General features: G+C 44.3%; 1 protein-coding gene across 2 annotated transcripts in view; it reads right to left on the bottom strand.

Annotated features, from left to right (window-relative positions):
• LOC146802565 (acetylserotonin O-methyltransferase-like) overlaps window positions 1-17,247 on the bottom strand; it is a 689,077-nt gene that overhangs the window by 38,102 nt on the left and 633,728 nt on the right. Inside the window, exon 8 of one of the 2 annotated variants that reach the window (XM_085622125.1) lies at window positions 16,576-17,023. The exons of the other annotated variant lie outside the window; for it this stretch is intronic. Within the exon in view, the coding sequence (XP_085478251.1) occupies window positions 17,007-17,023 (17 nt within the window). The 3' untranslated portion in view covers window positions 16,576-17,006. Of the gene's footprint in view, window positions 1-16,575; window positions 17,024-17,247 lie in introns of those variants that run through there. 2 annotated transcript variants of the gene reach the window in all.

Genomic DNA, 17,247 nt, shown 5'->3' with positions numbered 1-17,247 from the left:
TGGCAAGTGATAAGTACTTTTACAGTCTGACACATTTTGAATCCACTTTTCATATTCTCAAAAAAGCACATGTCCAAACAGCTTTTTGAGACCAGCAACATGTGTAACCTGGGTGAATACTGTGCATGATTCCACAGGATAAGCAGCTGGCTGTGTGCTAAGAGTCTGCTTCTGCACAAAAAAAATAGCTCCCCCTTTCCATCTAATGCAACTGTAAAATTACCAGAGCAATACCAAACAGCTTTCTGAGACCAGCAACATGTGTAACCTGGGTGACTGACTACACTCCAGCAAGGGCAACCAGCCTTACTAATGCTGAATGTATTTGCATTACTGACTGCAACCTCAAACCCCACTCAGTTGTGAATACTGTGCATGATTCCACAGGATAAGCAGCTGGCTGTGTGCTAAGAGTCTGCTTCTGCACAAAAAAAATAGCTCCCCCTTTCCATCTAATGCAACTGTAAAATTACCAGAGCAATACGCAATATATCTCTGCCTGTAATTCCTCTTTGCACACAGAGTCATGTTTTCATATTAGTCAGAAAACGAAATTTCTTTGCCATTTTGAAAGCACACTTACTACTCTTTTTTTTGGCAAGTGATAAGTACTTTTACAGTCTGACACATTTTGAATCCACTTTTCATATTCTCAAAAAAGCACATGTCCAAACAGCTTTTTGAGACCAGCAACATGTGTAACCTGGGTGACTGACTACACTTCAGCAAGGGCAACCAGCCTTAGTGATGCTGAATGTATTTGCATTACTGACTTCAACCTCAAACCCCACTCGGTTGTGAATACTGTGCATGATTCCACAGGATAAGCAGCTGGCTGTGTGCTAAGAGTCTGCTTCTGCATAAAAAAATAGCTCCCCCTTTCCATCTAATGCAAATGTAAAATCACCAGAGCAATACCAAACAGCTTTCTGAGACCAGCAACATCTGTAACCTGGGTGACTGACTACACTCCAGCAAGGGCAACCAGCCTTAGTGATGCTGATTGTATTTCCATTACTGACTGGAACCTCAAACCCTAAAAGAATTCCTTATTTATACCAGTACACCTTAATTTATGGTGAAAACATAGTCCATATTATTTTACATGTTCCTCACATTTAAATTTCTCCCAAAACACAAAATGATAAACACAACTTCAACAAAATGGAATTCCAATGCTATTATTCATTTCTTAATTTACCATATACATCCCCTCTCAAACTCTTAACTCACCTTTAAAATTAGTTAGTTGTGAAAGAAATGTGGCACTCAAACAGCAGATTATCAGAGCCAGGATCTCTGTTCTGTACACCTCTCTCCTCTCAGCAGAACCAGATAATGGCAATGTTTCCCTCTCTTTTTCCACACATATACATGTTAGTTTCAAATCTCAGTGCTTCCCCCTTTTTTTCAAATGTAATGACACATTTCTATTGGTTGAAAACCAACCCTTTTCAAAAAGTACCCTTCCCCCAACTTGACTTCTGCCTAGTACCCTTCCCCCAACTTGACTTCTGCCTGCTACCATAGCAACAGCTCATGGAACACTGCTGTGTGGAGTCAGGTCAGAAGTTCAACAGACAATGTTTCATTTTCAAAGTGCAAGAGTGCTTGACTTTTCAAACCTAACAGCAAATCCATAGTACTGTTCTTTGGTAACACATTTTTCTTTACCAATACAAATCATGCTTCTATAAATTGACACACACAGCCTAGATTTTAGTGTAGAATGGTATGAAACAGCCAATCAGTTCTTTTTATTTAAAAAAAATATGTATGCCTCCATTTCCAAACTGTCTTTCATTTCTTTTTACCATTCTACTGAATTACACCTCCTGAGTGCATCCAGATCTCCTTGGAAGATGTTCACAGTGTGGATTGTAGGGCACAGCTATGTCTTCTGGAGTGAAAAGTATGCAGAGAAAACAGGTATGGTGAGAGACCTTGCTTTGCCAAATGTAGACATTAAATGGATTGGTCAGAGAGGGTTAAAGTGGCACCAATTGATGCCATTGGTGAAATCCTTCATGCAAATCCAACACCCTGACCTCATAATAGTGCACTGTGGTGGCAATGACCTAGGCACTTTGACTGGGGTAGGTCTGGAAATGCTTATGAAGGAGACCTTTGCACAACTGTTTTCACTTTTCCCTAAAACTGCCTTTGTGTTTTCTAACATATGCCAAAGGCAAAAATGGAACTGGTCCAATCATTTTTGTCCACAGATTGACAAAGCAAGAAAGCACGTCAACAAATCTGTTTCTGCTTTCCTCCGTGACTATGGTATGGGTTCCATTTACCACAACAACTTGCGTTACGACATGCAAGACAGTTATAGAGGAGATGGTGTACACTTCACTGATGAAGGGAACAGAGTCTTCCTCTTGAACCTTAGACTCTGCATCGGTACTTACTTGTAGGTACCACTAAAAAATCACTTAATAAACACAACGGCTCTTTTTAGAGCCCCCTAATATCTAAACACTTAAATCTGCATTTCATTTCATTTTTTTTTTTTTTTACCGTACGCGTACGGTGAGCTTACCGTACACGTACCCCGCGATTTTTTTTAAAATTAATAAATGTTTTTTTTGTACTTTTCTGTCCTTCTTTGACCCCCTTTCAAATGTTAGGGGGTCTGTAACTCTCTTCCTTGCCCCCTTTTCAAGTTATCACCCTTTATTTTCACAGTGAAACACACAAAATGGCGGCTGCCACTTCCTGGTTTCGACCGATTCGAATGTTTACTAAGATCTAACAGCCAATCAGAATCGCGCTCGCGCACGTCACCGTACGCGTACGGTAAGCGCACCGTAAGCGCACCGTAAGCTGGCTCAGACATATATATTGATTTAAAGGCTATTTTCTCAGAATCTACTGAACAGATTTACAACAAACCTACAAAAGGTACTTCCTTGACCTGTAGACTACCTCTCTGCCAAATTTCAAGGAACTCTGTTCAGCCGTTCGGGCTGTAGCTGTGTCTAAAGGTCCTATGGAAAAATGCATGGGAAAAACGCGTTTTGGGACCCCCCTTTTATCTCGGCCCCCGCTTGACGAATCCCCCCGAGACTTTCAGGGTAGGGGCGGACCGTAGCGCCCCATTAGTTTTGAAAATGTCGCGAGGATTCGTCGACCGGCGCCAAAGTTATTCAAAATAGAATGTTACGGTTTTCCTATGGAAACAGGGTCCTAACTATAACTACCTACTGGCGACCGCCAGTAGGTAATATATATATATATATATATATATATATATATATATATATATATATATATATTATATTTATATATATATATATATATTCACTAAAAAAATATAGGTTTTACAGATGTTATAGTTAGGAATTAGTATTTAAAAAACCTTAGAAATTCACTGAAAAAAACATAGGTTTCAGGGACGTTATAGTTAGTTGGACATTTGACTCATATAAAACCAGAGAAATTTGCCTGTTATAGTTAGTTGAGCTAACTATAACTCATGCGCCCGCAATGCACTGGTGATGACGTCACATATTATATCACTCATGACATGGTCAGTGACATCACTGATGACATCTCAAATGACATCACTGATGACATCTTCCACCTGATAATCTGATGCACATACTGATGGCCTAATATAAACTTTGATACACGCACTCTAAAATACAGACTACTATTTTTGAAACCATACACACAACAATGCCAGATACTACATACCACCCACTATTTCCTAGGTCTACATTCACATCCACTCACTAATACATGCAGTTACTCATCAATACAGTACAATATTATGCACTTATACACCTATACATACAGTCACAGTCCGCCACTCATCCATAGAGTTACTCACACAACTAGTCAGTCATGCAAAGAATCAATCACATACCCATTTACTCATGTATACAGTTATACACACTGACTGCGTTATTTATACACACACCATATCACTTATTTATGCAGATACTAACACATACTTACTGTCTTATACAATCACTGATACAAGCGGACACTTTTATACACCCACCCCTTCAAATAACTTACTCTCACGTATAGTCATTTATATACTTCAACACTCACATATACTGCCTTAAAACATATGTAGTTACTCACACATATACCAGTGAGACATTCATTCACTCACCAACACACTCATACACACACTAACTCACCCATACAGCCCTTTCCAGATGTACTTTTGAATCCATACAACCAGTGAATCACCCACTTAGATATGTATGCACAGAGTCACACCCCCCCCACCCATCCACACAGACACTCAGGCACTCATAGAGATACTCAGACAACAAATCAATAACCGATATAGACACTCATGTAGCTACTCACCAACCCATGCAGCCGCTTATACACAAACTGAGACACTAATACAAACTTTCACACAGTTTAGTCACTAACCCATACATTCAGTAACACATGTTCTATCACTCAGTTATACGTTCAGTCACGCACCTACTAAATAATCCATTCAGGGAATTGTAAATTCACTCTTTCTTCAATACACCTTGGCATAGATATATATGAAAAATATTTAAACTTTACAGAAACACACATTCACTGGATGATGTCATGAATGATGTCATCAGTGATGTCACTGACCATGTCATGAGAGATGTAATATGTGACATCATCACCAGTGCATTGCGGGCGCGCAAGTTATAGTTAGCTGAACTAACTATAACGGTGGAATTTCAATGGTTTTGTACGAGTGAAATGTCCAGCTAACTATAACACCCCTGAAAACTATGTTTTTTTCTATGAATTGCTAAGGTTTTTTAAATGCTAATTCCTAACTATAACGTGCCTGAAACCTATGGTTTTTTTCAGTTAATTTCAAAGGTTTTTTAAATGCTAATGTCTAACTTTAACGTAACTGAAACCTATGGTTTTTTCAGTGAATTTCAAAGGTTTTGTTAATGACAATTTTTGAATGTATTAATTGCTAAATTTATTTTTTTAAACTATTTATTTTTAGATATTTTATTTTTTAAATGACACTATATTTACATTATACATTACATTACAAAATATAAAGTTAAATACTTTTCAAATAGGCAATAGACTTTTTGAGTTGAATAGTTACAGTTTGTTGCAATAGGCAACACAATCTCAAACACAACGCAAAATTGAGCTCAATGGGAATTTCTAGTTAAATGCAATTAGTTACTTTATGGATTACTTTTCTAACCACAGGACTGGATCCTAGATTCAGTCCTGGGACATCTCCTGTAAACAGTTGAGTAAAAGCATTTTGGTTACAGTAGTGATTTTTAAGGAATATTATTGTATTTTAAAAGTTGACAGAAACTTTTTCACATAGAATCACCAATGTTATCCTATGGGAGGAAATTCACTTAGCAGGTAAGTAGTGTTATTGTTACTTTTTCTTACTCAGTGGTGGATCCTGGATAGAGCACTGGTGCATCTCCTGTAAACAGTTGAAAGAATGCGTTTAAGTCATACAGGCGATTTTTAAGGAATATTTGTGGTTTGTGAAAATCGACACTTAGAAACTTTTCTGGTGAAAACCAGACAATGGATTCCTATGGAAGGAAATTCAAATTACTGGTAAGTATGGTTAGAATTACTTTTCAGGGTCAGTGCTGGGCTTCAAGATGCAGCACTGGGTTCTCTCCTGATAACAGGTGAGTAAATCAGAATTCGTAGTTCGACTGATTTTAGAGGAATATTTATAAGTTTAAAAAATCGACACTTAGAAACTTTTTCAGCAAAAAGCAGGCAATGATATCCTATGGAATGAAATTCAAGTTACTGGTAAGTACGGTTAGAATTACGTTTCAGGATCAGTACTGGGCTCAAAGATGCAGCACTGATGTCTCTCCTGATAACAGGTGAGTAAATCGGAATTCGTAGTTTAGTTGATTTTAGAGGAATATTTTAAAACTCCACACTAAGAAGAATTTCTAAGTGAAACAAATCAATGTTAGCCTATGGAAGGAAATTCAAGTTACTGGTAAGTACAGTTAGAATTACTTTTCAGGATCAGTACTGGGCTCAACGTTGCAGCACTGAGGTCTCTCCTGATAACAGGTGAGTAAATCGGAATTTGTAGTTCGGCTGATTTTACTTCGGTCCAGTATATATAGAGCCACTTTCCTACACGATCCCCTCCCTTCACCACTGTGCAAACACGCCCTGTGGCGCTTTTCTAAGTTGGGGAAATTATTCCCCTTCAATCTTGAGGGTCCCTAGAGTCCAACTAGCCCAGTAGGTACATCCAGTAAGCGCCACAGAGCTGCGTAGCAGAGAGATGTAAAAAGGGGCACAGCCTGTACCACCTCTCTGCAACGCAGCGCAGTGGCACTTCCTGGAAGCACCTAGTGGGCTACTTGGCCCCCATGGTCCCTCAGAATTTAAGGGTAATTTCTTCCTCAACTTAACCCCTTCAGCGCGGCGCGGATTTCCGCGCCACGCTGAAGGTTCCGTGCGTGGGCGGGGCCATGACGGAACGGTTCCGTCATGCGCACAGCGCAACCGACGTGCTTGACGGAACCGTTCCGTCATGCGCGTCGAACGGGTTAAAATGTGCCACAGGGCGTGTTTGCACACATCACCTCAGGCCCCGTCCCCTCTCTTCACCACTGTGTAATCGCGCCCCGTGGCCGTTCTAAGTTAAGAGATTAAGTCCCCTTGAATACTAAGGATCCCTAGGGTCAAACTAGCCCACTAGGTACCTCCAATAAGCACCACAGAGCTGCATTGCAGAGAGGTGTAAAAAGGGGCGTGGCCTCTGAACACCTGTCTCCAACGCAGCTGCCTGGCGTATCCTGGAGATACCTGTTGGGCTATTTGGCCCTCAGGGACCCTCAGTACCCTCAGTATTGAAAGAGAATTAATTCCCCAACTTAAAACGCGCCACAGGGCATGTTTGCACAGTGGTGAAGGAAGGGGGAGTGGCCTGAGATGACATGTCTGCAAACACGCCCTGTGGCGCGTTTTAAGTTAGAGAATTAATTCCTCCACAATCCTGTGGGTCCCTGAGGGCCAACTAACCCACCAGGTATCTCCAGTATGCGCCAGGGGGCTGCGTTGCAGAGTGGTGTTCAGAGGGCATGCCCCTTTTTTACAACACTCTGCAATGCTCCGTGGCGCTTACCGGAGGTACCTGGTGGGCTAGTTGTCCCCCAGGGACCCTCAGGATTGAAAAGGAATTAATTCTCCAACTTAAACCGTGCCACAGGATGTGTTTGCACGCATGTGAACTCAGACCCCACCCCCTCCCTTCACCACTACGCAAATGAACCCTGTGGCGCGTTTTAAGTTGGGGGATTAACTCCCCTTGAATACTGAGGGTCCCTGGGGTGCAACTAGCCCACCAGCTACCTTCAGTAAGTGCCAAAGAGCTGCGTTGTGTGGTGTAAAAAGGGGCGTGGCCTCGAGCCACCTCTCTGCAATGTAGCCCCCTGGGGCATACTGGAGGTTTCTGGTGGGCTAGTTGGCCCCCAGGGACCCCCAGTATTCAAGGGCAATTAGTTCCCCCTCTGCAAACGCGCCAGGGGGCGTGTTTGCAGAGTGCTACAAGAAGGGGGCGTGGCCTCCGGCGCAATGCCGGTCTTTTTCATTTTTTTTGTTTAAGAAGGGGGCTGTGTGGCCCCCCTTCTTTTCCTAATATTTTGGCCCCGGAGACGCCATCCCCCAGGGCCTTCCCCCTAATTTATTTTTTTAAATAAAAAATGTGGGCACCTCCCGAGGCCACAATCGGCCCCGGTTACCACATCACCCGGGGCATGGCCCTTGTTTTAAAATAATTATTTATATAGGAGGGGGCTGCCTTGCTCCCCTCCTTAGGCCAATTATGGCCACAGGGACCCCATCCCCCCAGGCCGGCCTTTTTTATTTTATTTAAATTAAATTACATTTTGGGGAGGGGGGTGTGTGACCCCCCTCCCGGGCCACTTGTAGCTCTAGGGACCCCATCCCCCAGGGCTGGCTCTCTCCGTTGGGGACCGGAACCGGGGGGGTCCCCAATCCCCCCACGGTCCCGCCAGCTCCCCGCCTCATGTGGGAGCCGGCATTGCTTTTCCACACGGGGAGCTGCTAAGATGCAGCTGCCCCTGTGGAAAAGCAATTTGCTTTGCTATTTGGAAGAGAGAGCAGGTTTCCTGCTCTCTCTTCCAAATACCAAAGCAGTTTGATATGGCAGGGTGGGAGCCACGAGGCTCCCACGATGCCATAGAAAACTACAGTGTCCCGGGGTGGGCACCCCGGGACACTGCAGGAGCCGGCCCTGGGGAGTGGCAGTCCCCAGGGCCATAACAAGGTTCCAGGAGGGGGGCCGCGCGGCCCCCCTCCCATATTTTACAAAGCCCTGGGGGTGGTGGTCCCCGGGGCTGGGGGGGTCCGTCATGGACCCCCCAATTTGAATCTTTAGTGCCCTGGGGAGGTGGCAGTCCCTGGGGCCTGTGGGGGGGCTTGAGTCCCCCACACAGGGTATTTATTTATTTAAAAAAAGCCCCGGGTGGCGGTCCCTGGGGCTGCGGGGGGGCTGTGTGCCGCCCCCGCAATGTTAATAAAGTCGAGGCCTGGGGGGTGGTGCTTCCCGGGGCTCGGGGGGCCTTAGAGGACCCCCACATTAAACTATTAAGACCTGGGGGGTGGCGGTCCCCAGAGGTGGGGGGGCTGTGTGCCCCCCGCAATTATTCATACTTTGCATCCCCAGGGCAGTGGGGGGGATTGGGCCCCCTACTTTATTATTAACATGCCCCCGGGATTTGGCCCCCCTGGGGGCTAAGTAGCATTGAAGCACGTGCTTCGATTATTTTTTTTGATCGGCAGAATCCGCGCTCCCCTTTTCGCGTTTTGCGTGTTCTTTTATTAGGTTGATGGCTGCCAACACTTCCTGATTTGGAGTGTTGACAGCCAATTAGCATGCAGCTTGTGATCGGGAGGGTGCGCACTGGGTGCGCATAGGGTGAGCGGATCCTCCGAGGCCATAGATATATCTATGATTTTGATTTTGATTTTCTCAGGAACTACTGAACGGATTTACACCATTTAAGCAAAAGGCACAACTCTGAACAAAGGTCTACCTTTCTACCAAATTTGGTGTAATTCTGTTCAGCAGTTTGGGTTGCAGCTGCGATTGGATAGAGTAAGCATGGTGTCATTAATTCATGTCCCGCTGATAGCGAGTTCTCACAGCAGGGCAACCTTTTTGATGGATGTAATTGCAGCAGCCTGGCCGCAGAGAAATTGCCACCGTGAAAGTGTTTGCGGGGCCAATGACGGAGGAAGGTTCTTTTACGTCGGATGTAAATGGCACAGCGGGACTTATATGCTATTTGCCTGTTTCCTCGGCCCAATGGCCCACTGGGGTATTTTAATATACTTTTGAATGGCAGCAGAACAACAGAGCCCACTGAGGTAACACCGCACCGGCTATCAGAACTACAGGTACCAGCATGCCAGACAAAGATACTCTTTCCAAGAGTGGCGGGTCACACAAACCTGTAGGACCAAAAAGGTTTGATCATAACCGCACTAAGGCACTTTTCCACTTACATCGATCCCTCAAGTGTGTTCCAAGAAATCACGCCCTGGTGAAACAGGTCCGGCAGAGTTATTTCAAGGCTAGGAAGTACCAGTTAAAATTATTGAAAGAAGAGCTTTGGGAGAAATTACTGAAAGCTACAGTTAAAAACAATATGAGGGACTTCTGGTTAATGGTTAATGCACCATTTCTAAAACAAAGCTCCGATCCTAATCTGGACACACATGTGGATGAGGATTCATGGGTGGAGCATTTTAGTAAAATGTTTAAAGGTTTGGGAATGGATCCAGAACCAATGGGAGATGAGCTCTGCCAACCATATAATATCCTCCTTATTTTTAATAACATGGATATAGGGGCAGCCTTAGCCCAATGCTCCAGTAATAAAGCTCCGGACATAGAGCGCACCCCAATAGATTATTTTCTACAGATTGCCCAGGCCTGTGGGGCCCTCTGCTTACTAATACATGTAATGCCATAGCCAAAGAGGGACCCCGGTCTCTTGCCACAAAGCAGTTTTAATCCCAATTTTTAAAAAAGGGGACAAACTAGACCCCAGAAACTATAGGCCAATTTCCCTCCTTGAAATCACGACCAAACTTATGGCGAAGAGTGTTACTAAATAGATTGGAGGCATGGGCTTTGTCAAATAACATCCTAATCCCGGTACAATATAGATTTAGAAAATGTAGAGGGACCCAATATCAGTGCATGAATCTGAGCTTGCTTATAGCGAAGTATATCCAAGCTAAGGAAGGCAATCTCTACCTGGCCTTTATGGACCTTAGCGCAGCCTTCGACTGTGTAACTCACTCATATTTATGGAAGATAATGAGGGACATGGGGATAGATAATGGGATAAATAATGGAATAATTAACTTCATAAGACAACTGTATGTGAGGAGTGAAGCTTGCGTAAGGTATGTCTCTCAGGGTGAATGCACCAGATGTTTCCCAGTCACAAGAGGCGTTCGCCAAGGGTGCATTCTAGCCCCCTTTCTGTTCTCACTTTACACTAATAGGGTGGAGTCCCTCCTGCTTCAATCAGCTTTAGATGTACCCAGAATAAATAAGACGCACATTCCAATTTTATTGTATGCAGATGATGCTGTGTTACTGGCACGCACGGGAAGATCGCTTCAGGAATTGTTGAATAATTATGTGGTATTAATGAAAAATCTGGACCCCCATACAAATGAATCTATGTCATTCGTATTAATAGCAGGAAAAAAGTAGAAAAATCCCCCTGCCTTCTTTATTTCGAACCGCAAAGTGGCACAGACAGATCTTTTCTCCTATTTGGGGGTTGCCCTAGACTATGGAGCATCTTGGGGGAACATGGTGGCGAATCGAGGGATGTTGCTGGAAAAGAGTACTAATGCAATACGCCCTTTTTAAAAAAAAAGTGGGAACAAGAAACTCAGCTATTGTAAAGAAAGTCTATGGGGCCAAATCTAGTGCAGTAGCAGCGTATGTTGCTGGAGTGTGGGGTCATGCTAAAGTAAAGGATCTACAAGTAACAGAGGATAGTTTTTGGAACTCTATGTTGGGTCTCCCGAGTAGCGGTCCCAATTTTAAACTACATCAAGAGCTAAATATCCCCTATATAACTGATCAGATCAAGATAGCCCCTATCTTTCTCTGGCACTCAGTATGGTCCAGAGATACTGTGCGGCTTACCCAAGAAACAATAACTGATTGCTTAGCCATGGAACACACTGAGAAAATCCTATGGTTAAAATATGTGAAAAATACCCTATACACCCTAGACTCTGGGAGTTTGTTTGAGTCACCGGGAAATTGTGTATCTGTTTCAAAAAAGCTTTTAAAAACGTATTTTTTAGCCTTTTCCAATGATGTGAGAATGAATGCACTTATAAGAAACCTACTATACGGGAAAATCTGGAGGGTCCACTGTAGGTTAAAGGAATACACTCCTATTTGGAGTTTGTTACAATCCCTCGGCACAGATTTGTTCTGTTACGATTCTGCCTAAATTATATCCCATGTATGCTGTGCTACCCGGCTGGTATTTATTCCAGTAATGATCTCCTGTACTGCCCTTGCGATGATTTCTCATTATAAACTGATTTGCACATCTTCTTCTTTTGGAAATTTTATTGTAATCAACGTAAAAGGTTTTTAATTCATTTTTTACGCAAATTAGAATTTAGACAATGTTGCCCTGCGTTACACTTTTTACGAATGTTGTCTGATCGTTTAATTTGTGTTAGCGTCGCCTCATTTTTATGTGCGCCTCTGAGAACATGGACATTGACAAATTGCTGATAAGAATTGTCTGGTTTTCAAGAAATGTTATTTGTGATGTATGTCTGTAACTTTTATGATTAATATTGTATTAATGGAATAAAGTAACTTTGACTTTGATACCCACTTGTGAATAATTAGCGCATGTGTTTTAATTACTGGAGCAGCATTTCCTGTTGTCTGTGCTTTTTTCCTCTGATGAAGAGGCCATAAGGCCTCGAAACACGTTAGAATGCAGTGAATAAATTAACTTTGGACGGAGTAAGCATGGTGTCATTAATTCATGTCCCTCTGAAGGCGAGTCCTCACAGCAGGGCAACCTTTTTGATGGATATAAATATATTACCTACTGCGGTCGCCAGTAGGTAGTTATAGTTAGGACCTAGATCCCATAAGAAAACCATTTTTTGTTTTCCCAATGCCTTTGGCGCCAGTTGACTAATCTTCGTGAAATGTTCAAAACTAGTGATCAGCTCCGGTCAGCTCCTGTCTTGAAAGTTTCGGGGTGATTCGCTAGGTGCAGGCTGAGAAAAAATGGTGGTTCAATAACACATTTTTCCCATGTTATTTTCCATAGGCAACTTTAGACAAAGCTACAGCTTGAACTGCTGAACGGAATTACACCAAATGTGGCAAAAAGGTAGCCCTTGGTTCAGAAAGAGTCCTTTCTGTTAAATGGTGTAAATCCGTTCAGTAGTTCCTGAGAAGTTAAAGAAAGAAAAAGTTTCAATATCTATGGCCGCGGTGGGTTCATGAACCCTCCCGACCACAAGCTTTACTCTGATTGGCTGCCAACACTCCAAACCAGGAAGTGTTGGCAGCCATCTTGTGACTCAGTAGAACCGAGTCACAACAAAACAGTGAAAAAAAGGTGAAAGATGAAGAAAAGGGGGTAGTGTAGAAACACCCTGACCCCCTAGGCCTGCTCAGGGGTCCCACAAGGACCCCAAGGGCTAAAATAAGCATTTTTTTTATTTCAGTGGAATTCGCGCTGGGGTCGCGAATCACGCCAACATTTTTAAAACAGTGTAGTGCGGGCTCCGCGCTTCATTTAAATGAGGCCCCCGGGTGGGCCAGGTCCCAGGGGTATTGCCAAAAAATATTAGCAGGGGCATGTGAGGGTCTCTGTACCCCAGGGACCGCCACCTCCCTGGGGCTGTAAACAAAAAAAGCGTGCAGGGGTCACAAGCCACCCACGCTGCCCCCGGGGACCACTACCTCCCCGAGTCTTTGATACTAAATTGCGGGGGGGCACGTGGCCCATCTCAGCCCCAGGGACCACCACCTCCGCGGGTCTCTCTTGTTTAATGTTAAAAGGTGTGGGGAGGTTCGAGACCCACACACGCCCCAGGGACCAACACCTCCCGGGGCAATCTATATTTAAATTTGGGGGTCTGTTATTGACCCCCAGGCCCTGGGGACCACTGGCTTTTAAAATGAAGGGAGGGGGGCTGCGCGACCCTCTTTTGAAGCCCTTGTTGGCCCTGGGGACCGCCACCCCACAGGGCTGGTCTCCTGCAGTGTCCCAGGGTGCCCACCCCTGGGACACTGCTGTTTGCTATGAGAGGGCAGGAGACATGCAGCTCCTGCCCTGTCATAGCAGACACTGGTTTGAATTCTGTAAGTGAGAGCAGGTTTCCTGCTCTCGCTTACAAAATCCAAACCAGCATGCTTTTCCACAAGGGGAGCCGCATGTCAGCAGCTCCCCTTGAGGAAACGTAACGCCGGCTCCCGCAAGAGGTGGGGAGCTGGCAGGGACGTGGGGGCATTGGGTCTCCCCCCACAGTCCCCAACAGAGTGGCCAGGCCCCGGGGATGGGGTCCCCGGGTCTAGAAATGGCCTCGGAGGGGGGCCACTCGGCCTCCCTAAAAAAACAGGCCGGCTCGGGGATAGAGTCCCCGGGGCCAAAATTGACCAGAGGAGGCGGGCCACACGGTCCCCCACTGCATACTTAAAAAAAAACCAAGGCTGTCAGGTCTCGGGGATAGGGTCCCCGGGGCAAAAAGTGGCCCAGGGAAGGGGGCCGCGCAGCCCCCCTTCCAAAAAATACAAACAAAAAAGAAAAAAAAGAACCAGCAAATCGCCAGAGGCCCCGCCCCCTCCCTGCAACACTGTGCAAACATGACCTGTAGCACGTTTTAAGGTGGGAAATTAGTTCCCTTGAATCCTGAGAGTCCCTGGAGGCTATCTAGCCCACCAGGTACCTCCAGTAAGTGCCACAGAGTTTCATTGCAGAGAGGTGTAAAAAGGGGCATGGCCTCGGACCACCTCTCTTCAACGCAGCTCTGTGGCACTTATTGAAGGTACCTGGTGGGCTAGTTGGCCCCCAGGGACCCTCAGGATTCAAGGGGACATAATCCCCAGATTAAAACATACCACAGGGCGTGTTGAGTTGGGGGATTAATTCCCCTTCTATCCTGTGGGTCCCTGGGGGTGCACTATCCCATCAGGTACCTCCAGTAAGTACCCATGAGCTGTGTTGCATAGAGGTGTAAAAAGGGGTGGGGCCTCGAACCACCTCTCTGGAAAGCAGCTCTGTGGCGCTTACTGGAGGTACCTGGTGGGCTAGTTGGCCACCAGGGACTTTCGGGATTCAAGGGGACTTAATCCCCCAACTTACAATGTGCTAGGGGGTGCGTTTGCACAGTGGTGCAGGGAGGGGGCGGGGCCTGATATAAGAAGTTAGCAATCCTGCTGTGTGGGACTTACTGGTGGTTCCATTGACATTGAGGGCTAACTACTCCTCCTGTTACCTCCAGCAAATCACACACAGCGGGATTGCTAAGAGGTGTTTTGGAGGCCACGCTCACCTTTCTCCACCACTCTGGAAATGTGACTGGTATGTTATAGTTAGAAATTAACAATTAAAAAACCTTTGAAATTCGCTAAAAAAAACATAGGTTTTAGGGACATTATAGTTAGAAATTAGCATTTAAAAAACCTTTGAAATTCACTGAAAAAAACATAGGTTTCAGACATGTTCTACTTAGAAATTAGCATTTAAAAAACCTCAGAAATTCACTGAAAAAACCATAGGTTTCAGTGACGTTATAGTTAGTTGGACTTTTCACTCGTAGAAAACCAGAGAAATTTGGCCGTTATAGTTATTTGAGCTAACTATAACTTGAGCCCCGCCATACACTGCTGATGACGTCGCATATTAAATCATTTATGACATGGTCAGTGACATCACTCAGGACATCACTGATGACATCTCAAATGACATCACCGATGACATCACTGATGACATCATCCACATGAAAATCTGATGCACCTCCTCACACTCTAATATAACCTTTGAAACACCCACTGTAAAATACAGACTACAATTTTCGAAACCATCGGCACACCAATACCAGTTACTGCACACACACTCACTGATTCATAGGTCTACACACACATCTACTCATTCACCTATACAATCACTCATACATGCAGTCACCCATTAATATAACACTATCATATGCACTCATACACCTATACAGACACGCACACACCGCCACTCATCCATGGAGTTACTCACACACCTTGACAGTCATGCAAAAAATCAATTACACTCCCATTTACTCACCTATACAGTTATACACAGACCACCTCACTTATTCATACAGATACTAATGAATACTTACTCTATTATACAATCACTGATTCAAGTACACACTCATCCATACAGCCACTCTCACAATCACATGACTCACATGTATAGACATTTATATACTCCAACTCTCACATACACTGCCTTTTACGTATGTAGTTAATTGGACATGTACCACTGAGACATCCATTCACTCACAAACACACCCATACACATACTCATCCACCCATACAGCTGTTTCCACATGCACTCTTGAACCCATACACCAAGTGAATCAACCAATCACACATCTATGCACAGAGTCACACACCTCCCACCCACTCACAGTCTCCCATACAAATACTCAGGCAACCAATCAATAACCCATGTAGAAACTCATGCAGCTACTGACCAACCCATGCAGCAGCTTACACAACAACAGACAGACTGATACAGACATTCACACAGTTTAGTCACTAACCCATGCATTCAGTAAGTCACATTTAATCACTCACTTATACAGTCAGTCATGCACATACTAAATCCTCCATCTAGACACTTATACACACACTCATTCTTCAATACACCTTTCCATATATATAAAACGTATTTAAACTTTACAGAAACACACAGTCACTGGATGATGTCTTCAGTGATGTCATTTGAGATGTCATCAGTGATGTCCTCAGTGATGTCACTGACCATGTCATGAATGATGTAATATGTGATGTCATCAGCAGTGCATTGCGGGGGCGCAAGTTATAGTTAGCTCAACTAACTATAACGGACGAATTTCTCTGGTTTTGTCCGAGTGAAATGTCCAACCAACTATACCGTCCCTGAAGCCTATGGATTTTTAAGTGAATATATATATAATATATATATCATTTGAGATGTCATCAGTGATGGAATCAGTGATGTCACTGACCATGTAATGAATGATGTAATATGTGACGTCATCAGCAGTGCATTGTGGGGGCGCGAGTTATAGTCAGCTGAATTAACTATAACGACCAAATTTCTCTGGTTTTGTATGAGTGAAATGTCCGACTAACTATAACGTCCCTGAAACTTGTGGTTTCTTCAGTGAATTTCTAAGGTTTTTTAAATGCTAACTTCTATCTATAACTTGTGTTTTTTTCAGTGAATATATATATATATATATATCAAACCGCAAAGTTGCCTGTAGAGAGAGGACCACCACAGGTAAGTATTTCTTCTGCCATCGTTTTATTGTGCAAAGGCAAACACAGTCACAGACATCGTTGCACAACATAAGTCCCTCCTGACGCGTTTCGTGCTTGAGGAGCACTTCTTCAAAGGATCACGGACTAACGAGGAATGAAACTGGCATTTTTTCAACACGACTTTTAAATGGTTATTCTCCCGCCTCAGTGGGCGTGGCCACCCCTGTGGCCGATGGTAGCTGTAGTGTTGAATCTTGCTGCAGTGAGTCGCCAGGCTTCAATCCTCAATACTGTTTGTAAATCCCAAGTGGGTATGCAATACGGCATGTAGGTTTCTGGGTTGCCGCTTACATCGCACAAAAGCACTTCCTGTCCAGAACGCCGAAATGTAGATTGGCACTTCAGCAGGACTGCGCTGGGTGCAGCAGGGTCACTCTCGCGGCTCAGGCGGGGCCGCTAAACATCAAACCGCAAAGTTGCCTGTAGAGAGAGGACCACCACAGGTAAGTATTTCTTCTGCCATCGTTTTATTGTGCAAAGGCAAACACAGTAACAGACATCGTTGCACAACATAAGTCCCTCCTGACGCGTTTCGTGCTTGAGGAGCACTTCTTCAAAGGATCACAGACTAACGAGGAATGAAACTGGCATTTTTTCAACACGACTTTTAAATGGTTAGTCTCCCGCCTCAGTGGGCGTGGCCA

This window comes from Triturus cristatus, chromosome 8 (genome assembly GCF_964204655.1).
Source record: "Triturus cristatus chromosome 8, aTriCri1.1, whole genome shotgun sequence".
Lineage (NCBI taxonomy): Eukaryota > Metazoa > Chordata > Amphibia > Caudata > Salamandridae > Triturus > Triturus cristatus.
The sequence above is the reverse complement of the archived record's forward strand: the minus strand, read 5'-3'. Positions and strand labels throughout refer to the sequence as shown.